Source organism: Ricinus communis, chromosome 7 (assembly GCF_019578655.1).
Source record: "Ricinus communis isolate WT05 ecotype wild-type chromosome 7, ASM1957865v1, whole genome shotgun sequence".
Taxonomy (NCBI): domain Eukaryota; kingdom Viridiplantae; phylum Streptophyta; class Magnoliopsida; order Malpighiales; family Euphorbiaceae; genus Ricinus; species Ricinus communis.
In genome coordinates this window covers 23,057,187-23,081,188 of record NC_063262.1, presented here as the reverse complement: position 1 = coordinate 23,081,188, position 24,002 = coordinate 23,057,187, and the positions used below count along the sequence as shown (strand labels likewise).

General features: G+C 31.3%; 3 protein-coding genes across 9 annotated transcripts; 2 read left to right on the top strand and 1 right to left on the bottom strand.

The window, feature by feature from the left end:
• Positions 1–1,084: 1,084 nt before the first annotated feature.
• Positions 1,085–3,544, top strand: LOC8264003 (alpha-1,6-mannosyl-glycoprotein 2-beta-N-acetylglucosaminyltransferase). Of its 3 annotated transcripts, none has more exons than XM_015726013.3 (2): positions 1,085–1,456; positions 1,637–3,544. In XM_015726013.3, exon 2 carries the CDS (start codon positions 1,854–1,856, stop codon positions 3,183–3,185), a length of 1,332 nt encoding a protein of 443 aa, XP_015581499.2. In that variant the 5' UTR covers positions 1,085–1,456; positions 1,637–1,853; the 3' UTR covers positions 3,186–3,544. The 3 variants fall into 3 exon arrangements, with proteins under 3 accessions (XP_015581499.2, XP_002530215.2, XP_015581500.2); XM_002530169.4 differs by having other exon boundaries at positions 1,634–3,544; XM_015726014.3 differs by having other exon boundaries at positions 1,085–1,483; positions 1,634–3,544.
• Positions 3,545–7,616: 4,072 nt separating this feature from the next.
• On the bottom strand, positions 7,617–8,591 carry LOC8264005. Its single transcript, XM_002530171.4, has one exon. It carries the CDS (start codon positions 8,306–8,308, stop codon positions 7,772–7,774), a length of 537 nt encoding a protein of 178 aa, XP_002530217.1. The 5' UTR covers positions 8,309–8,591; the 3' UTR covers positions 7,617–7,771.
• Positions 8,592–15,469: 6,878 nt separating this feature from the next.
• LOC8264006 (putative protein FAR1-RELATED SEQUENCE 10) lies at positions 15,470–19,688 on the top strand. Of its 5 annotated transcripts, none has more exons than XM_048377070.1 (5): positions 15,470–15,615; positions 15,854–15,930; positions 16,907–17,984; positions 18,059–18,502; positions 18,589–19,688. In XM_048377070.1, the coding sequence occupies exons 3-5, from the start codon at positions 16,956–16,958 to the stop codon at positions 19,189–19,191; spliced, it is 2,076 nt and encodes a 691-aa protein (XP_048233027.1). In that variant the 5' UTR covers positions 15,470–15,615; positions 15,854–15,930; positions 16,907–16,955; the 3' UTR covers positions 19,192–19,688. The 5 variants fall into 5 exon arrangements, with proteins under 5 accessions (XP_048233027.1, XP_048233025.1, XP_048233029.1 ...); XM_048377068.1 differs by having other exon boundaries at positions 15,854–15,960; XM_048377072.1 differs by lacking the exon at positions 15,470–15,615 and adding an exon at positions 15,631–15,726.
• The last annotated feature ends 4,314 nt before the right edge of the window (positions 19,689–24,002 follow it).

The window sequence follows — 24,002 nt, the reverse complement described above, 5'->3', positions numbered from 1 at the left end:
TTTTATTTTTTTAAATTTAATTGAGGTAATAGGAATAAGGAGAATTATGAGATAAAAATGAAATTTAGGCTTTGGTATCCATTGCAATTTAAATCGTACTTTTGTTGACTTTTGATATGCTGATTTGATTTCTTGACCTTAGGTGAGTATTCCATTATAGCTCTCATTAATTCATTTATAAAAGATAAGATCTTGTCTTATAAAATTTATGACACGTTTAATAAAATTTTATGATTTAGTTTAATAAATAAATTATATATACAAATAAAAATATTATATAATATAATTTTTTTTTTAAAAAGAGTGTTATGACATATAGTTTTTCTTTTTTAAGTAGCATCACTTAATTGTTTAGAGTTATTTTTTTATATTTTGGTATTTTTATTATATATTTTTATGCTTTCTATTTGTATCTAGTATGTATTGTAAAGAAACATTGACCTTTCAAAGTAAAAAACCCTTTCAGTTTTTTTTTTTTAATAAGATATTAAACTTAAATCAACACATAAATTAACTTTAATGCAAAGTAAAACAACCATTTTAAAAGAGTCTTTTCGGTGTTTTTTTTTATCAGAAACTATTTCTTTATATTTTAGTATTTTTTTTATATGTTTTTCTTCTTTTTTATGTTTTCTATTTGTATATAGCATTTAATATAAAATAAAACACTTATCTTTTAAAGTAAAAGATAAGACATTAGGTTTAAATCAACACATGCATTAGCTTTTATTGCAAAGGAAAACAACTATCTTAAAAGAGTTCTTTCAGCTCTTTTTTTAAAATAAAAATATTGATACTAATTATAAACACATATCATAATTATATTACCAAATGAGTTATTTATCCAAAATAATAAGTTTATGTCCATCAATAACCTTCTAAATTCTAACGTTGAGAGAGAAATTTTTTATAAAAAATAGGGAGATATTTATCTAGGTTTAGTTATAACTAATTAAAAAATAATAGATACATATAAATATTTTATATTTTAAAATTAAATGGTTGTTACATATTTTATTATTTAAAATTAATATAAATATATATTAAGTATTTATAAATTTGGTTATTGTTTAGACAAGAATTTTCTAAAAAAATATTGCTTTGAAGTTTCTAAAATCGTAGGAAAAGTTTTTGCCCTTCAACCAACTTGCCTTGAAGTTTCCGTTTCATTAATAGAAGTTGAAACTTGGAACTTGTTGAAATTTCCGTTTCTTGATTAGAAACTCCAACCAACTGCGCTTTGCAGAACTAATTTTCCTTCTTTACTCAAAAATCCCAACAAAACCTAAAAAGAAAATCATCTCCTAATCCATATAGAGTTTTTCTCAATTGCAAATTCTTGTGTTTTTGTTGCTTTTGCGCATGGGTTTTGTGCTTTCACTAGTAAAAGTGTAAAGCCCAGTGCTTTTCTTGATCTACTTGGAGCAAAGGGCTTTTCAGCTAAATTAAAGCAGAGGTACTGTCTTCCTCTCCTTCTGAATTTGTGAGTTTTATTTAGTTTCAATTGATAACTTCATGATTGACTTAGTGCAGTCATTGAGCATTTATTTTAGTGTCTGTATTTTGTGTTTTCTATCCTATATTTCTTGATTGGTTCTGAAACCTTGTTCTTTATTTTGATCTCTATGTTCAGCAGGAGATAGAGATTAATTCTACCTGATGGGTTTGGAATTTTAAGAGTTGTAATGCTTCAGTATCAGTCCTGAAAGCAATTTTTAAGGTTTCTAGTAGCTTATATAATCTTTTACTGTACTTTTTGTGCTTGAAGACTTAATAAAGATTTTACTTAGGGGAGCTATTTAGGATGTTGTACCTATAATTGTGGTGAAACAGGTTTGGCTTTTTTAGTTGTCATGGCTACTAATGGCAAGAGAAACCGTCTTAAAGCGGGGGCTTTGCGCCAATTTGTATCTCTAGCTCTAGTCACATTATTGGGGGTTTTGCTATTTATTGTTTTGCTTGGAACAAATTCAGTTTCAAAATTTGTGACACGGTCTTTAGGTGAAACTTATAAGGACTTGAGACCAAATTGTAATCATTCATATTATGGAGAACTACTCGATCTTCCCAAACAGACTGAATTGTCAATTCAATTAGAGAAGCTTAACCAGTTGCCACCAAGGAATAGAGAGTTATATCCAAAGCTAGCCAAGGATCATATAACCATTGTTCTATATGTTCATAATAGGCCCAAATATCTCCAAGTAGTTGTTGACAGCTTGTCGAAGGTTGTCGGGATAAGTGAGACATTACTTATTGTTAGCCATGATGGGTACTTTGAAGAAATGAACAAGATTGTTGAAAGTATCAAGTTTTGCCAGGTCAAACAGATATTTGCCCCTTACTCGCCCCATGTGTTTCCCGATAGTTTCCCTGGTGTTGCTTCTGATGATTGCAAGGAAAAGGATGACGCAGCAGAGAAACATTGTTTAGGAAATACTGATCAATATGGAAACCACCGATCACCAAAGATAGTGTCACTAAAGCATCATTGGTGGTGGATGATGAACACAGTATGGGATGGATTAGAAGAGACAAAGGGGCATTCAGGTCATTTTCTTTTCATCGAGGAGGATCACTTCATTTTTCCTAATGCATATCGCAACTTGCAGATCCTCACAGCATTGAAGCCTCTAAAATGTCCAAATTGTTACGCTGCAAATTTAGCACCTTGTGATGTGAATTCAAGAGGAGAAAATTGGGATAGTTTAGCAGCTGAGAGAATGGGAAATGTGGGCTATTCCTTTAATCGAACTGTTTGGAGAAAAATTCATATGAAAGCAAAAGAATTTTGTTTCTTTGATGATTATAATTGGGATATAACAATGTGGGCAACAGTTTATCCCTCATTTGGTGGTCCTGTTTACACTCTACGTGGGCCAAGGACAAGTGCTGTTCATTTTGGGAAGTGTGGTTTGCATCAGGGTCATGTGGAGAAAAATGCTTGTATCGACAATGGTGTGGTAAATATTGCAGTGGAAGATATTGACAAGGTGGCAAACATCAATTCAAAGTGGAAAGTGCATGTTTATGAGCATCAACCAGGGTATAAAGCTGGGTTTAGGGGATGGGGTGGCTGGGGGGATGACAGAGACCGCCAGCTCTGCTTGAAATTTGCTGACTTGTATCGCTCCACCAACTCTATATCAGCTACCCAGAGATCAGATTTTGTCTCTACCAACTGAAGATTGAGTTTTGCCATTTGAAGCCGTCTCATTATTGCCAGTGAGTTGTTGAGCAATTCAAAGGAAGGACAAGTAGATGTGTTGTATGTTTGTAATATCTTGTAGCTTATCATGCCGCTACTTAACTACGTTGCTTGACTGAAAACAGATCTTAGTTGTTATTTCCTCGCATTTGTTTTACCATGAAATTTTTGAGCTTCTACTATTATATATTCATTAGAGAAATATAGTTAGTATTTGGAAATGTAGCATAATAACTATTTAATTCATGCTCAGTTGATTTTGCCTTTTGGCGGTGTACTAAACCAATAACATAGTGTATTATGTGAATTGCAGAAGGAATTACTTTCCTTTGTGTTTGTCTGTGTGCACAGAAGCAGATATTCATTTTGTCACATTTATGTTTCATTCTTGGAAGTAGACAGCTACTTGAATGCACATGTGGAGGTGGAAAATTGTTGGCTTTACTTTGTCACCAAGATGCATTCTTTCAGGCCTCCAAGATATCGTTTTTAATTCAAATTAAAATACGAGGCCACATTTTGCTGTGTGCATGACTTGGCGCATGATTCTGATATTCAGAAGCAACTGACCACCCCCTTATTTAGGAAAGGTCTAAATAACTTTTCATGTTTTCCCCAGTTGGTGGTGCTAACAAATATCTACTGTTCCAACATAGAGATTTTGGATATATATCGGAACGCTATATTAACTAGGAAAATGTTTAGGTGGGCAACACGTGAACTAATGGTATCTGGTTCTGTATATACAGAAGTAAGGCATATTGCTGTAAGTTACTTCCTCATCATCTTATACAGGATTAAAAAGGAATCGGGCCAAAATAAGCAACATCTCTGACTTCTATATGCAGATGAGAGAACGAGGTGAAGAATCATAATTGTTTCATAGCTTACAGATTTGAGTTTGATTAAGTAATGCCTGGGATATTGATGCTGGAAATATGACTTGTTTGAATATGGTAAGACATTTTTTGAGCTCGATGGTTGAATTGGGAAATGTAGAGAAGTTGTTTTAGTCATGGAGATTGTCAACTTGGTTGATATTAATTTTGATTCATATGTGATTTTACCGAGTGCTGTTTCTGGTTTAATCTGTTGGGGAAGGGAGAAGAAAGGGCCAGGAGTTTTATGGACTGCAAGATTTTAACAAATGCAAATAATCAAGGTTGCTATTGGAGTTGCACCTGCATATACTTGTAAATCTGCTGTTGCTGGATTGAGTAATTCCATGATTTCTGGTATAAACCAGAACGAGAGTTTTGAAGCTGCAGTGAAGTGCTGCCATGCAATGACACAGAACTGGATTGATACTTGAACTTCATATGCAAGCTTGGGGTGGATAAGCAAATACGCACTGAAAGGTTTTAGCTGACTTGATTGAGATGTTTCAGTTTTCAAATGCCGTTCTTGCATAACGTGCTGAGAGTGAGATAAGTTTTCCTTAGCGCTGAAGTATGATTGGTCATGGCATACTGCCCATCAACTGATTCAGAGGTATCGGTTTCTGAAGCTGTAAATTTTCTTGAAGACAATCTGAGCTGGATGGAGTCTTATCTGAGGATCGGTAGTAAACGTTTTTGCAGCTGCGCCCCTCCTTCATGGAGTAGATCAATACAGAAGATACATGCATTTAAGCTGATGTATTGACAGCAGTACTGAGAATGCGCTTCTGGCTTTAACATACAAATATTTGATGAATTCTTTTCCTAGGCCATGAATTTGGACTGTTTCACCTTCGTCACTGTTCTTAAAGCATACAAGATTCTGAAAAGCAGTGGAATGTTATGGTTGCTAGATTGGACTTGTTTGTTTCCGTCGGTCTTTCTACTATGACTGCTACCATTGCAATTGAGTTCTCAACATCCTTCCATACATCGTTGAATTGATTTATGAGTGAAATAACCAATTCTGCACTTTGCAGCTATTCTTTCTGCTGGTATATATTTGGTTAAGTTACTCCCTGTGTTTAAGTTTCTGCAATTTGATGAATTGTGGCAACCTGCCCCACTTAGAAATCATGGATGTAGTTTATACATATCAAGACTTGCATGCCTGTTACAGAAAATATGCAAAGAGGGGGCAGTCCTCGGCCCGATCATCCGATTTGCTCCAACAGACAGGCATGGTCTGTTCCTCACTTTCGTGTACCCATCTGACGGCACCCCTTCCAGGGGAACCTCCAATAGAAAAATATTAGAAGGGAAAAATATCGCAAAAATACACTTCATAATTCTTGATACATGCCTTTTCCACATAAAAAAGGGAATTTTTTGTTACAATAGAACCATTCATGTAGATAATTCAAGAAGTTCGATTTGCTTTATAAAAAGAAGATATCAATAAACTTCTATAAAATTGTTTCTTTCTTATGATTGCTTAGAGCAACACTCATGGGTTTGATCAAAGGCTTTCACGCCATTGATGCAAATTTATCGAACAGTCACTCATATCCAAGGAGCATATTTAGGTTTACTGGTTTTCTATAAATGTGAACAGAATTCGTTCATCATATTAACTTATTAAAAATTCAACATTAACAATCAAAAATAGGTGTGCTGATGTAGCTAAGTGGGACGACCAGTTTTGGTGCTAGCTCAAATAATTCTTTACTCTTTGTGCTGTGAATTAATTAATAAGGTCCATCTACAATTCTACATTACAGGCTGCACAATTTTCTTATCAGATCATTCTTTTTCTTTCTGAAAAGCATCCATGGATGATCGTCTGAAACTTTATACATAACTATGCCAAATTAATCTTAACAATTTCTTATGATTTTTTTTTAATGAATATTACCGTTTCTTTCTACACATTCATCCCCCCCTTATACTAGACGTTATTGAGCACTAATTTTTTATTAACGTCTAGTAAGATCGGATAATCATAGTATTCCCTGTAGCTAGAAAAAAAAATTGATTTTACAGGAGTTAGTACTATGTAATTAATTTTTTTCTGAAAATGCAAACATTTTTCTACATATGAAAGGACTCCCATTGGTGTAGACCCTTTCCATGGGACAGGTTAATTAGACGAGTCAAATCTACCATCTCTGTAATTGGATCAGCAGAATAGACCAAATCTAATCGTGGGATCATCTGGTGGGGCAGGTCAAAATACGGTTAAAGGACTCATGTCTGGCACCTTTTTCTCCTTGGCTTTCAGTTTCATATTTATTCGAGTGTGCCTGGGTGCAACATTGCAAGAAAACCAGACTCCCTGTCAGTTATGTTTACCTAATCTTTCGTTCTTTTCTTCTTCTCAACCTGCTAGAATAAGAATAATAATGTGTGGGAACCTGTCTACAAGCTCAGTTTTCTTTAAAAAAAAAAAAAGAAGGAAGATGCCTTATGCTCCTGAAACCCAGATATGTGGGATGGGTTCATGTCTGATGGTAGTAAAATTTCATGGATTATCAGTAATAATTGTTTATTAGTGGTGGGGTTTGTATGTCTTTTCTTGTTCCATCTTCAAGAAAAAAAGTGTTGGGGCAGGGAAGCTTACACTTGCTCCTTAACTGACATTACAATACAACCATCTCTTATCGATTGTCCTTTTGTGCCTTAAAAGGCTAATTCAATTGCCTAAATAATGATTATGTTGAGCATACCTAAAGTATTATTGTGCATGATTAGGATTTAGGGTCTCAGAATTGGTCTGCAGCTCATCCTGTAGTTTTTTATGAGGAATTTTGGTCCTGATTTTTTAATATTGAATAAATATCTCTATTAAAATTGGAAATTATGGAAATGACAAGCTTTATATAAAAATATTATATTTTCTAACCATTGGGCTAATTAACAAGCCACTTGTATTAGTAATTGTAATTAGTAACCCATTCATTATTTTTTTTATATAAATGAGAGATAACTCGAATTTAAAGTTTAAATATATACATACTTCCGGATTAAATTTAGAATAATTTAAAATGTGAGTAAAATTGTATGTTAGTATCTATATAATTTTCATATTATATTTATATATATAAGTGGAGAGCATAACTCGTATGATTTCTTTTGAGAAATATTAAAATGACAAAATTGAACCAGTTTTGGAAGCTGCAGGCTGCAGCTTCTTTCAACCACTTCATTGTCCTATCCCCATAGACCTAAAGTCAATTGAGCAATTACTTGGTAGCTTCTTCCATGCCAACCAGGAAGAAACTAAAGGGCTTACAATTTGTCCTTTGAGAGTTGAAAGTTGGGTCTCTCTATGCATTAGATTACCTAGCTGTAGCATGATACTGCATTTGTACTGTCAATGTTTTTGCAGTTCAAAAGAAAATCAAAATGCCCTTTCTTATTCAAAAAAAAAAAAAAAAAAAAAAAGAAGAGAAGGCCTTGGTACTGCCAAATTGAACAAATTTTAGCTCAAATTAATATGCATTACCAGAAAATTTTAAGAAAAAGCCATATAAAATTTTACTCACAAAATTCATGTTAAGGTGATAAAAAATTAGGCAACACAATCAAATCATAGTACAAAGTCATGGACATCTTAGCAAGTCATTTTCTTTTTCTTTCTAACTATTTAGCTACTAATAATTATTATTAATCAAACCAAGAATAGTTATTGATATTTGATTGCTTCCTTCATCCTTCTTATAAAATCATCACATTTCTTGTTCAACTCTTCTGCACTAAGCAATTCAATTTCTTCTTCTTCGTCTTCTTCTTCTACTCCATCATCAATGACACCAGTCTCAGTCCCTTGTTCGCCAGCTACATTTCCTTTTAACATAACCGAAGATTTGTCTTCAATTGCCACGACCACTGTTGCCTCTGCAACAACTGTTTTGGTCTCTGATGCTGATGGCGGCGGTGTTAATTTCTGTGAGCTTCCTTCATTTTTTATTGTGGGTTTGACCTCTTGATCAGAATCTGCCATTAGACCAGAATTCTTGACAATTAAAACAAGAATCCCATTGCAGAGAAGGAACATGTAGTTCTTGCCAATGCTGCTGGAGCTGAAAAGGAAAGGAAGAAGCGAAGAACAGAGAAATATTACAGAGAAGAAAAACATTGCGGCTAGGAACTTAGTGAGTAGATGAAGAAAGTGGAGGTTTCTAGATTTAGTTTGGAAGTTAGCATTCTTGATTGATTCCATCTTCTTTCAAAACAAACAGAAGGGTTTTTCTTTTCTTCTTTTCTTTTTTTTCTTTCCTTTTGAAATCAAGAATGGTTTAATATAATCCTAGAGAAAGTTGGTGAGTAGCTATATATAAGAGTTTAGAGGGTAAGATTTTACATTTATTGGCAGAAATACCCTTGAATTATGAGTCAGAAATAATTGCAATTTTTGGGTAGTTTAGGAATTAAACAAGTCATCAGTCAACTACCTCTAAGATTCTTCTGTTGGGTTGGGACTTGGTATGTTTCAATTGCACCTTCTGTCACATAATAGACTTCAATGATTTGAGTACATTTTATTTATATATATATAAATAAATAAATAAAATAAACTTTGAAGGTAATTTCCTAGCTATTTACTAGTCTATTAAGATGAATAATTAAGGTTGAACATTTGATTTTGTAATTTCTTGGAGTTTAAGCAGCATTAGTTTATGATATAACTTCAAACGAAGTTACTATGGGAAGTGGTGTAGGTATTGCCGAGGTTCAACTTAACTCAATTTAAAAAAGATTACAAAATTTAAAGTTGGAAATCAATATAGCTTAATTAAATTTTAATTTTTTAGTATATATATATATTTAGAGTTAATCTAGAGTGTGCAAGAAATAACTATTACGGATGACAAAATACTACTTCAAAAATTTTAATGCAATTGTATATTTAATATTTAAACTCAAAATCTTAGTTAAACTAAAAAAATATTTATCATTTCATCTAAATGCTCTTAGATATCAAATTTTAGTTTTTGAAGCTTGATTTTAATTCCAACTAACATTTGAAAATTTGAATTCAATTTCAATTTTTTTTCATAATTTTAAACTTTAACTTTATGCTGGATTCAACTCTAATTGAATATAATAAATAAAAATAGTAAATTATTAATAATATCTTTAAACTTTTGAAACACAGCACTCTTTGGAACTTAGTTGACGAATAACTCAAAAGCTCAGAGCTCAATTTAATTTATGCTATTTTTGGTTAAAATCCATAAAAGAATTCATTTCATTTGAAAAAAAGACATGAAAAAAAAAAAAATATATATATATATATAATTAATAAAATTGAAAGAGATATTTTGGTGTGGTAGAATGTATTGACTTACTAATGTGGAATTCATTTAAAAATTCTATCTATTTTGTTAAAATTTAGTTTAGTTATAATCAATTCCACACAAATTTGATTATGTGAAATAGTAAATTAACTTTAACTCTATTTAAAGGATATAACTTTTAGATTTATAAATTAATTCCATAAATTCTATGAATTTTCAATCAAACACTAAACTAAATTAAGTTAAATTATTTTTAAATTAATCCCCCGATAACTCATAAGTTGATTCGGCTTAATGTTATTATGGGTTGCTATCAATTGTTGAATTAATATGTTTTGTATAAGAGTAAATATAATTCACTAATTCAGTAATACTCTCTCATACTCAACTCTTTTAAAAGATTTTTTATTTTTTTTTCTTTTTTTTATCAAGTTTTATCTTTTGAATCAGTAGTTTTTTTTATTTTATATTAATTAATTTTAATAAAAAATATATTTTTTAAAATTTTTTATCATTTTTCAATAAGAGTATTAAATTCTTCTTCTAAAAGAGTCTTATGATCATCAATTAAAAGGGTGTTGAATTCTCCTTCTATATGAGTCTTGATGCGGTTATTGAGTTCTTCCAAGTAGTGAAGAAGACATTCAAATAATTGAATTCATCAAAAAATAACTATAGCATCAATATGTGGCTTAGCGTCACTGAATAGAGCGTTATTTTCGCAGAATTGTAATCTATTATTCTGTTAACACAATTGATGATTGTTAAGAATATATTTTTATACATATAATTTTAATATTTAATATTTATTTTTATATTTTATATCAAGATATACTTATTAATCTTTACTGATCAATATTTCTTCTATAAAAGAAATTAATTCAATATAAGACATAAGAGTTTAAACCCCTTAGTATAGAATTAAATTCATTAAACATTTTTAAACATATTTTTCAACTCCTTATTATTAAAATTATTTATCAAATTTAAAATATATAAATTAATATTTATATGAAAATTTTACATAACCAATATTTAAATTGCTTAACATAATCTAAAATTCATTTTCCCTTTGTAAGATATGAATAAATACTTTTCATAATTTTATTCTAATATTTTTCAAGAAAATGGTTATATGTATTAGTTATTAGTTTTAATAGGATATGAGATCTTTTTTGAATGAGTTATTATGGGATCTCATATTTTGTCTGGTTACTCTATGATAGATGTCCCTTATAACAGGTGGATGGAGATCCTAAAATTGAGACATCTAACTCTAAACACAAAAAGTTTTATTTTATTCTAACGATTAAATTTTATATTAATTACTAAATATTTTTATTTCTATTTTTCTAATTATAATTTAATTTATTATTTACTTATTCTAATTGAATTATATCTTAACTAATTAAATATTTAAATTTGTATATCAATTTGTCAAAATTAAAAAATTGTAATAAAATTATAAAAAAATTAAAGTTCGTGATTTTATTTAAAGTTGGACAAATATATGATTCTGGACGTGGCATCTATATGGAGTAACTCAGCTAACTCCGGTATTATATCAATAAAATATATATCGAATTTTTCAACCGTTATTTTAAATTGTAAAAATTATATAATTTATCTAAGATTTTCAAAAATATTAAATTAAAAAAAACACTAAAAATCATAATTATTTTTACGATTACCCCTAAAATAAGACACTATCCGTAACTCCTGCATTTTCTCATCATCCATGTTATGTGCATTTACATTTAATCATTGGGCATATGATGGTATATCAATAATATTTTTATTTTATGAGAACAGATATATATTAATTATAAATAGAGAATAAGAAGTATGATATTAGATTATTAATTTAGATAAGTTGATTAAGTACTTGGGTTATGTGTATTAAGCCTTAAGACTTAATTGAACCAATAGTTGAAGGTTGGGTAAATAGATTGGACTTAAAAGATACAATTAAAAGTTAGTACCTATATATGGTTAGTAAGAATTAATTTAGGATGATACAACTAGTTTAAATAGGTGGTGGCATTGAGAGATGAATCTTGGAAATTGGAACCATGAGCAAGCTCATTTTACCTCTTCATTTCTCTAAAATTCGTACATGGCCAAAAAAATAAAATTTGGAATAAGAGAGAGGAGTGGAATACCTAGAAAAACTTAAGATTAAGATAGGATTTTACCAACTATTGAAGGAGCCAAGCTAAAGCTAAACGATTTAAGCATAACAATTTAAGCATATTAGCAACCCAAAAGCTGAAATTGGTGAGTTGTTACTTGAGTGTTATTAATTTGTCATTAGGGTTCTTGATTACAAATTGGAAAAACTTCAATTGATGCTCTCATTGATTAATTAAAGGTCTGATTATCATGAATTAGTAGAGTATTGAATGATTGCATAGAGATTAAACTTGATTTAAGTTTAAGTATGTCAAGATAGAAAACTGTCAAAATTTCAGCAACCTTGATGTTCTGTATTTTAGGCATAACATGGGTTATATAAGTCCAAATTAAGCTTAATTGGTGCCTATAGAAATTTTGAAAAGTCCTCTATAACTTTGTAGTTTTATAATTTTGCTATTTTTGCCGTTTTAGTTGCTTAAATTGAGCAAACAGATTTCTGCTCGGGTACAACTAGCTGTATGACCCTTGCTCAGTAATTTGAAGATAATTAAATCTATAGAAGTCGGAATTGAGTAATTATTCTTGAAGATGAAACTAGACGCATAAACGGATATGTCTATTTAATACAAGATTTTTATATTACGCTAATTTTGCCCAGCAATAAATATACCTTGGTACTAAATTAAACTAAATTCTGTCTAGAAAACAGAGATGTTGGAGATTAGTTTATGCAATTTATTTGATGTTAATTTGAGTTAAATTGGTATATAACTAGATGGAGAATATTTTTATGATATTAAAAAAATAATTGAGAGTCTTAGAGGAAAAGTTAGACCTATGAATTAGAAAGGGGATGATCTTGTAATGCATTAGAACTAGCATTTACATGAATATTTGGAATATGCATGAAATGTGAATTGATGAATGTGTTGACAGGTACTCAAAGGCCTGGAAAGGAAGTTGTGGAGAAAGGAGGTTCTTATATGCTCAAGGAATAAGTGTATTTTGAGTAAGTAAATAGTTAATATTTGCTATGTTCATATATTTAATCAAATGTTCCGTGAATGGTTGCGTTTGCTTAATATTATTTATATTTGACTGAATGAGATGGAAATGATTGGTGTTGAGTGGAACAATTGTTATTGCTTGAATATGATATAAGTGAAATGATTGAATTATGATGTTAAGTGCATATGTGCATGTGAATGGTGGATTCCCCTGTGAAAAAAAAAAAAAAATATATATATATATATAAAGCCTTGGGAGGTTAAAGCCTAGAGAGGCTATAAAAGTGTATAATGTGAGGATGAGGCAGAGCAGCTTACGTGTGCGATGGGTGAGGATGAGGCGGAGCAGCACATTAAAGGGGATCCATAAGCCGTGAGAACTAACCATAATTGTTGAATTGTATTTCTTCTATGATGGTTGTAATGAATTGAGTAGAATGGTATGAATTTATACCTAAACTATGAATCATGGTAAGTTATGTGATTGGGTGGAAATTGTATGAAGTGTATGTGATATAGATTATGTTGATTATTTATTTATTGAGCTGGAGGCTCACCCCTCTCCAAAATTTTTTTTTTCAGGTTTGTAAATAGCAGTACATCCGTTGGTTGTATCCGAAGTCTAGCTTTTAGCAGTTCTGTCAGGTTGGGCGAGTTTTGTGGAGTCTCCTCCTGATGCATTTTGTATGCAGTTATGTGATATATATGGAAGTATGTCTTATAAGGCATAAGAAGATGTTTTGAATACTTGTTAAATGATGTTTAAGTATAATCATATGTTTATATGTTAATAACCTTGTGTCTTAATTCTTAACAATCTGCATATTGACCTATCTACATGTAGTATATATTCTACGACGTTGTATGCTTCCTGGCTAATGTCTATTGGTTAGCATGTAATGGGGGTGTGACACTATCAATCTGAATTTGGACAAATACTTACTTGAGGTTTAAATCGATAAGCTAATAATTATGTAAACTATTTTTTGGTCAAATTTTATATAAATTATTAATACTATCGAAATATGATCAAGAAATGGTGTGCCCACAATATATTTAATAAAATGAAATATTTAATAAGATGAAAGATTATTTGACAATAATGCCCTTATTTGTAGCAATTTTAGTTTTACCGCTGAAAAACAATCATATCTTCTATTTCTGTTACGTATTGTTATTATTTAATAGAGATGGTATGACTGCACATTCGTCCTTGGGGTGAACAGTAATGATCCCAAAGCCTTTCAAGGGAACCATGGAACATAATGTATAATGAAAGAATTTATATAAAGATAATTTTAAAGATTATTTGACAATAATGCCCTTATTCAGCATAAGCTGTGGCTATAGCATTTTGGGGTGTGGCAATAGAGATTTGACCAAGTCGGTCAACTGTGAATCAGTATTGTATTTCTGACATAGAACTAGGATTGGCCCTGTTTATGACGTGTGTGTTTGAGGTGGATTAAACGAAATAAATGAAAAACAATCCACTCATTCGCCCTAATTTATTTTCTTGGTAATTTGTTCATTTGGTACAACTTTTCTGAAACTTCCTTCGTCTTACTTGCAATTGGCTCGGCCGTAACTCCAAAATGCTTTAGTTTTTTCTTTTTTTCTTTTTGATAGAAATAGAAATTTTATTTTCTCATGCGACAATGAATGAGTCCAGTCCTTAAAAATATTACATATTATTTCGGTTTGGTAAAACTCTAATGTCTAATTAATATAGTGTAGGTATAAGTTTTGAACATTCATTGCTGATCAAGTTTGGCTTGACAATTAAATGGGTCTACTTATCTCAACATGAGAATCCAGAATGGTCAAACAAAAAGATATTAATTTATAAAAAGAATATATATTATGTTGCCTCAATAACTATTTTATTTATATATATATATATATAAATAAATAATAAAATACATACATCGTAAACCAAACATGTTGCATTCAGAAAATTACATTATGGACACCTAAACTTATATATATTCTGCCACTATTAAAACACCGAGTTGTTAAAGTGCCCGTCACGTATTATGAAAAAAAAGTTACAAATATTAATCTATCTTTTCAAATATTTGATTTTGTTAATATTTTTTAATTAAATTTAATTATTATTTTGTTATAAATTTTTATTTATAATTTAATATATAAGATATATAAATAATATATTATGAATTTAGCAGCGATGAAGATAAAATGGTATGTAGGATTATAGATGGAGTGGCCACCGACAAGACAATCTTGCAATTAGCCTTCCATTTGGCAAAGACAATTAGGGCTCTAGAGGCTCTTTTTTTTTTTTTCTTAAGTTGAGAATTTGGTTTTGACAAAGTTTGTGTTTGGCTGATCAAACTCTCAACTAGGTTGCATATGAAGTTAAACAACTTCTATTTTCTATTTGTTTTTGTTAAAAGACCATGCAATCAAATCACAAATTGGGCTGCTAAATATGTTTTATAATACTGCTTTCTATTGTACTGAAATATTTGTTATTCTTTCAAGCTCATAGACTTAATTAGAGAATAGAAATTAATACTTTTTTCAAAATTAAGAGTAAAAGATGCACTCAAGTGTGAAGTGCTACCGTTAATTATTTTTATTTCTATCTATTATTGTAGTCGAATTATTTAAATAAATAACTGGCCTCTGCTAATTAGAGTTTTGCATTATTAAAAGAAACTCTATCACCTTTTTTATCCTTCTAAATAAATGAAAGAAACCACTAATTTCCAGTATTAAGTAATTAAACGGAATTCTGCCCTAACACCAATAAGTGAATCAAATTCGAACTTTTGAATATGGGAAAACCTCTGAGAAACACCCTGGCCTTGAATCCTCTTCTCTTTCTCAGTCCTGCCACGTCATCATCTGTGGATCCCATCTAAACATACATGGGTGACGTGGCATACAGATAAAAGGTAACTGGACTTGATTATAAAATTTCTCGACGTTTTGCATAACCGAATTTGGGCCTCTATTTTGACTTTGCAACACAACTCACTTCTCTCTCTCTCTCTCTCTTTCTCTCTCCACCATTTAGTGACAAACCCAATGCTCAAAACCAGTGACAGAGAAGACATGAGGTGGGTTTTCTCGGCAAAAGCTCACATCTTTGATAATGATTTTTCGTTTTCTCACATTTTTATTGCTGCTTTGCAATACCTTTTTTCCAATACTATGCTTGTTTTCTAGTGGTAATCAATTCTCTTACTAATTTGTCACTGTTTTTTAGTTTTGGGTCTTAAATAGTTGCAATTAGTAATTACTTTCCTAATTATTGTTTTCACCGTTATCTAATTTCAATATCCATTTGTTTTGCAGGTTGTTTTTGGCACTTCTGCATTGTCAAAGTCTGAGAATTTAGATTCTGTTTCTCTGGGTTTTTTTGTTATTTACTGGTAGTCACCAATTTTTATTCAAGCTTTTGGGTAATGCATTATAAGAGTATTTTTATTATTAGTTTCTATTCAGTTTCTGTTGTTTTAATGCTCTAAACGGGTTCTGTTATACTTTAGTTATTGACTTTCTGGTTTTGAATTTTGTCTCTGTACTCAAACTTCCTGTTATCGGTGTTAATGGTCAACTTATGGTGTTAATTTACCTGAATTTTGATTTTTGATTCCATTGTTCTCTATGTGATTAAAGCTTTGGTATGAATCGGGTCTTCTTTTCTTTTTTTCCCTTGTTGTTTGGTGACAATTTGTTGTGCTATGCCTTCTAAGAGTTATCTAATTACTATCTAAGTTTTGTTTATTTGAAATCCAGTTCTAATGTTATATCAATTGTATTATTATTATTATTGTTGTTGTTGTTGTTGTTGTTTTAAAATAAAAACAAAAAAGAAATCTGTTTCCTTATTTGCTATGTCTTGAACAGCTTTGCTCAATGAATTCGTGAATTATACTTGTGTAGGGCTTTATGTTTTCTGTGGTATTTCTGCCAAATTCTATAGCCAACTGATTATTTTGCTGCCAACGGATTTTTTTTCTGTTCCTCACTATCTTCAGTTAATTTTATTTCATTTGGTTGCTGGATATTTGAGGAAGAAAAATTAGAATGCATTTTATTATCTTATGTCTTCAATTTTCTTGGTATCCGAATGCATAATCAACCCAATAGGGGGGGGGGGGGGGGGGGGTGGGTGGCGGCTCAAGTAAGAGTATGTCTTCCAAAGTGCCAAATGATTAGGAAGATTTCTGATTATGTTTGTTCTTTACCTGTTTCCCTTTTCTGCCTTACGGCCTCACCATCCTAATTGGCTTTCTCAGTTAAGAGGCTTTTGGTTTTTGTTTTCAGTTCTTCTTTTTTGTTTTTTTTAGCATATACAAGATATTAAATTTCAGCTTTTCTTTTTGCTTCTCCTGCATTTGACAGAGATATATACTGAATAAAGGTCTAGAAGTTAGAGTATCTTTTGCTATCCATGGCTATGAAGCCATCAAATAACATATGGATTCGACGCCAGCAGTGCCCCTGTGGGGATTGGAAGTGCTATATTAAGCATGAAGGAGATGATCAGATATCAGTGAGCTCTAATATTGTAAAGAATGAGACACCATCAACATCATCATCAACGGAAGTTGTCTTCACACCATATGTTGGTCAAATTTTTAGAAGCGATGATGATGCTTTTGAGTACTACAGCAACTTTGCTCGGAAGAATGGATTTTCAATCAGGAAAGCACGGTCAACTGAAAGCCAAAATTTAGGGGTTTATAGACGAGATTTTGTTTGCTATCGATCTGGATTTAATCAACCGAGAAAAAAGGCTAATGTGGAGCATCCCAGGGACCGGAAATCTGTTCGTTGTGGATGTGATGCAAAATTGTATCTTACAAAGGAAATTGTAGACGGTGTTACTCAATGGTACATATCACAGTTTAGCAATGTTCATAATCATGAATTATTGGAAGATGACCAAGTGCGATTGCTACCTGCATATCGGAAAATACAGGAGGCTGATCAAGAACGCATTCTTTTGCTATCCAAAGCAGGTTTTCCTGTTAATCGGATAGTGAAGGTGTTGGAGCTAGAAAAGGGCGTCCAACCTGGACAGCTGCCCTTTATAGAGAAGGATGTTAGGAATTTTGTTCGGACTTGTAAGAAGACTGTGCAAGAAAATGATGCTTTACTGACAGAGAAGAGAGAGAATGATACCTTTGAACTCCTCGAGGCCTGTAAGGCTATGGCAGAGAGGGATGCAGATTTTATTTATGATTATACCATGGATGAAAATGGAAAGGTTGAAAATATTGCATGGTCCTATGGTGACTCTGTTCGTGCATATACAGTATATGGTGATGTAGTTACTTTTGACACCGCATATCGTTCTATTACATATGGATTGCTCCTAGGAGTGTGGTTTGGCATGGATAATCATGGGAAAACAATTGTATTTGGATGTGTTTTATTGCAAGATGAAAGTTCACATTCCCTCGGATGGGCTTTACAGGTTTGTGGACAGCATTCTTGTGAACAATATGTGCATGTCTTCATGTATTTTTATTATTTTCTTCTTTTGAACAGAGTTTTGTCCGCTTTATGCAAGGAAGACAACCACAGACAATTATAACAGATATAGATTCAGGTCTTAGGGATGCAATAGCAAGGGAGTTGCCGAACACTAAACATATTATATGCATATGGCACATCCTGTCCAAATTATCCAGCTGGTTCTCTTTGGCTTTGGGGTCACAGTTTGAAGATTTTAAAGCTGAATTTGATATGTTATGTCACCTTGAAACTGTAGAAGATTTTGAGCAGCAGTGGAATCTTTTAGTTGCTAGATTTGGTTTTGCTTCAGATAAGCATATGGCTCTACTCTTTTCATATCGAGGATCTTGGTCAATTTCTTATATTAGAGGTTACTTCGTGGCTCGTACCATGTCAGCTGAGTTTTCACAATCTTTGGATATATTCTTAAAACGAATCTTGAGTGGACAAACATGTTTGCAAGTATTTTTCGAGCAGGTATGCCGGTCATATGAATCAGTGTTGCTGTGTAGATTCTGCTTTTTGGTCAACTGCTTTTTGATATTTGTTTGCGGGTGTTTCAGGTTAGTATAGCTGTCAACTTTGAAAATCAAAGCAGAGATGGGATGCAGTACATGCATATCAAGACATGCATGCCTATTGAAGAACATGCGCGGTGTATTCTCACACCTTATGCCTTTAATGTGTTCCAGAATGAAATTGTTTTGTCCATGCAGTATGGAGTGCAAGAAATGTCAGACGGATCATACCTGGTGCGGCACTACAAGAAAATGGATGGAGAATATCTTGTTTGGATAGCAGCAGATGAGCAAATTCATTGTTCTTGTAAGGAATTTGAACATTCTGGAATATTATGTAGGCACTCTCTCCGTGTACTTGCAGTCAAGAATTACTTTCAGCTCCCTGAAAAATTTTATCCCCTTCGTTGGCGACGAGAGCATTCTTTGGTAGCTATGGATGATCAAAATGCTCAAAGCAACGGCAATGAATGTGCTCAAGCCTTTCATTCTCTTGCTTCAACTCTATTAACAGAAGCATTGGCATCCAAGGAACGCTTTACTTATGTTCATAGAGAACTGACAGGACTCCTTGATCATGTTAGAAGTATGCCAGTGACAGAAGAATTCTCTGTCAGTATGGCCAATAACAATATCAGTGAATCTTAGCTTTGGTAACATATCAATTGCAGGTTAGTATATGGTTGGAACCCCTTGTAAGCATGTGGTTTAATTCGATACAACGCTCAAAACCTTACCAGCCCTCAACATTAGCATACAGTTGGAACCCCTTGCATTCAAAGAGTTTGGGGATAACTGGAAGAGCAAGCACAGTTGCGTCAAAGGTATAAAAGCAAGAAATTAATGTCTGTCCATAATTTGCACTTTCAGTATTCGCAAACAAATTAGGGTGGTGAAACACAAATTTTTGGTTTTTCTCCACTTGCCGTCACAGAATTCATGACTGGTCATTTACGTTCTCCATTTGCTTTATATAATTTTTATAGTTGCATATTGCTTTATATCTGTGAAATCCTTATCACTCGCTGCTGGTGCAAAATGTAAGATGCATTTTTTTCACACATTTCTTTCATGAAAAAGTCGAAAAGTAATAAATGTTGAAAAATGTACTTCTCGATTCCACTGGTAATGAACTTTTTTAGTCACAGTCCCCTTAACTTTTCTGAACTTGGTTTTTCTTGTTTAAAAAATCAGGTTTGTTATATACATACTTCCTTTTCCTTATTTCTTTTGTTTGTATGCGTATTTTCATTACATTTGATTTGTCTTGCAAATCAATGGAGCATCTAGAGAATAGGATTCAAAATTTGTATCAGTAATCTAACTCTTAGAAATTAGTTTGGTATTTATCACATCTGATTAATATGCAGTTTGTTTTTTCCTTTTTTTTCTATTGAAAATGGTCTTAAGATGTACCATGACAAGTTGCTTGTCAGGGGTTTGCTGGACATGTAACCTTTACTGAGAGTATCTTTCCATTCAAATGGGAACAAACTTGAAACTCACTGTCTTGTCTGAATCTAGAGAAATGAAATGGATTCTTTTTTTACCCATATTTCTTCATGTCTCATCATTGCAAGAAGTGACCCTGTGAATTGTTATCTTAACTGTCGGTCCTGTCACGTTAAGCCATTATAGATTCTTTTGCCATCTCAAATTTGTATTCAGCTTTCAGTTCTGAACGTGAAAATCCTTAATGTAAACCCTGCAAGGGACAAGGTAATTTTGAACAATTTTTAGTGCTTCCTGTCTGCACGTAGTTTACCAGACCTATTGTAGTGGGGCCATTTGATGGCGGGGGGCCAGGTCAAGGTACGGTAAAAAATCTTTTATATGCCTGCCTGCCTACCACTATTTCCTGGATTTTGATTTGATTTTGTTTTGAGTGTGCTTGGGTTCAACCGTACAAAGAGACCTGAGTAATTGGAAAGTAAGTTTAAGTTTCGTTGTCAATATTGTTTGTTTATTAATCTTTATTTGTATTGGTAAAAGGTGCATGTGCATATGCTCCAGCAACATCAGCTGTGACAGGAAATTTGTATCAGGGAAGATATGGTAGCCGTTTTTTTTAGGTGTTGAATGTCTGTTTAGTGGTATTGGTGGGGTTCTTATGTTCCTTTTGTCTCATTTTCAAGAGGAATTTTGTTCTTAAAGCTCATTATGTACGCATAACGATATAAACATCCTCCGGTTTGGTATTTTTTTAGGGCGCTCTTCTTTTTAAAATTTGATCTTCTTTTTTATTGTACTGTTTAAAGAATATAATTTACTCAAAAAGCAAATACAGAAAAAATAAAAATAAAAGACTCTTTCTTTTAGAAAAAAAAAAAAAAGAAGGGCCGATCAGAAAATGGAATGCCAAATTGGTGCTTAGTCCCTTTGTCCTTGTAGATTTGCTTCAAAAGTGAATGGAGTAATCTTAAGGAATGTAACCATTTCAGTGTTTGATAAAATTGAGGAAGTACTTTCCTATTCTTTCAGTTTGCTTGCATATATGTGTAATTAGTAAGCAGGGGATATTCTAGAAGCTTCTCTTTAATATTTTAATTCTATTCATAACAACTAATAAATTGTGAATCATACACGAGCTCTGTTTTTCCTTTTTATTCATATTAGTCGTTAAATTAAAAAAATAAAAAAAGAGAAAATTTTATTTTATAAAGTGATCACTTTAAAGAATAAAAATGTCGAACTTAAAATTTCAAATTTCCAACGGACTTTAAATGCCTACCCACCACACTATGGTAGCTGACATGAGATTGTAAGATGTTGGGACCCAAAATTTTACAGTGGGTAACTTGTCGAAGTTACAGTTGACCAGTAACCATTCAAGTTACTGAATCTTTTACTTTCCCACCTCCTAAGCATATTATAATTATACAGGCACACTAACTACTAATTCCCTGCTTTTCAAATGTCTTTATATAGAAGCGTGTGATATTTTTTATAATAAAAATATATTATGCTGTTCATATTTTTAATATATAAAAATAAAAATAATTTGCTTTCTTTAATAAACTGATGTAGCATAAATATTTAATAATTTATTTAATATACTCTTATTATATAAGCTTTTCTTTTAACAGTGTATTTACTAATAATATAAAGGGCCAAATACTAAGGTTTGGTTTAATATGGAAGTCGGTTGTTGTGTTATTTTATATATTAAAGTTTTTTTAATTTTTAATAAAATTATTTTTTTATTAATCGAATGATTAAATTAATAATTTAAAATTATAATTTAATTTTTTAAATCATTATTAAATATCAAATTCATCTAAAATTAATCTTATTATTAAATCAAAATAAAATTTTATTTTTATTACTAGTTTTAAGTTTAATTATAATAATTATTTAATATTATTTTATTTTCCCTAATTTTTTATTTTTATACAATTTAATTCAAGTAAGATTTTAAGCATTTTAAAACTACTTATATTTACAATAATATTATTAAATTATTATATAATTTAATTTTAATTATTAATATAAAATAAACTTTTCTAGTTAAGAAAAATATCATTCTATTATTATTTTTATTTTATATTAAAATTAAGTTATATTAAAAATAAAAATTAAATTAAACATGTTAAATTAAATATCAATATAGAATTTTTTTTAACTTAAATGAGATAGAAAATAAGAGACACATGATAATCATATGTTACAAAAACAATAAAATGATAAACTTTTTGATCAACTACAGATGTCCATGAAATAAAGTATTAGGATTTATATACTGGGGATTAAGGATTAGAATTACTAAATTGAAAATTAGGGATTTGGATTACTGGATTTCTATTAGTCCATGGTGTTTTCTCTACGTAATTCTTCTGACACAAGTAAAGATTATTATCATTTTCATAGTCTTTTTTCTTATAATAGAAAAAAAAAAAAAAAAAGCAAAATGAAATATGTGAAAAGTAGAGGTTAGAGAAAGATAGTTGATGAAAAGAGGTTCCAAAAATATATGATATAAAATTTATCCCAAGCCAATGTTACTAATGAAGGAACTTGATTCAATCTATTTTTTCTTATTGAATTACTTGCGTATAAGGACTTATATGACTTTCTTTATAAGAATCCTATTACAATATAAATTAGTAAGCAATATTCCTATAGGATAAAAATATATATGGGAAGAGATAAATACAAGAAATATATATTGTTTAGGAGACAAATAACAAATCAAATCTTCTACACTTCCCTTCAAGTTGGTGCATAAGGATTTTGCATGCCTAACTTGTATAATGCTCGGTAAAAAATTTTACTTGATACTGCTCTGATAAGGATATTGGCGAGCGGATCTTTAGATCAGACATATGAGAGATTTCAATTATCTTGGCTTATGATTGTTCCTTGATAAGTGTCTTTCTATATTCACGTGTTTTATCCGATTATACTGAACTGGATTATGAGCTATATCACATGCAACTTTGATATCACAATATAGTCTCACAGGTCTAACATGTGAAACTCGGAATTCATGTAGTAAATTCTTAAACCAAAGTAACTCACAAACACCTTTAGCTATTCTTCTAGACTCGGCTTTTGTACTTGACTGAGCTATAACACTTTGCTTCTTACTTTTCCATGTAACAAGATTTCCTCTAATAAAAGTTAACCTAATATTGATCTTGTATTATCAATAGATCCAGCCCAATCTGCATTAGTATAGCCCTCAATAAATAAGTTTGTTCCTTTGGCGAATATAATGTCATTCCCTGGAAAGGATTTCAAGTATTGCAAGATACGAAAAATAACTTTCATATGATCTTCACTTAGAGAGTGCATGAATTGACTCACTACACTTATAGAGTATGCCAAATCCAGCCTAGTACATGCAAGATACATTAACCAACCTACAAGCCTTTGATATTTTTCTTTATTCGTGGGACTTGATTGAAAAATATGTTGAGCTTCGTATGTTCACTAGCAGGAGTATTAACGGGTTTGCATGCTAGCATACTGACTTCCTTAAGCAAGTCCAAAGTATACTATGGTTGAGACAAGAATATACCTTGCTTAGATCATAGTACCTTAATCCCTAAGAAATACTTGAGATCACCAAGGTCTTTCATTTCAAATTCTTTAGAAAGATAGTTTTATAAAGCTATTTTTTCATCAACATCATCTCTTGTTACAATCATATCATTAGCATATATGATAAGAACAACTGATTTTTCCTCCTTATGTTTCATAAAGAAAGTATGATCGGAACTACTTTGTTTATAGCCAAAAGCCTACATTGAGTTAGTAAATCTTCCAAACCAAGCTCTTGAAAATTGTTTCAATCCATACAGAGACTTCTTCGGCTTATAGACTTACTTACTTCCTTCAATTTAAAGTTTACATCGTGGAGATAGTTCCATGTACACTTCCTTTTGGAGATCGCCATGAAGAAATATTTACATTGAATTAATGTAGAGACCAATTTAAATTTACAGCTAAGGACAGAA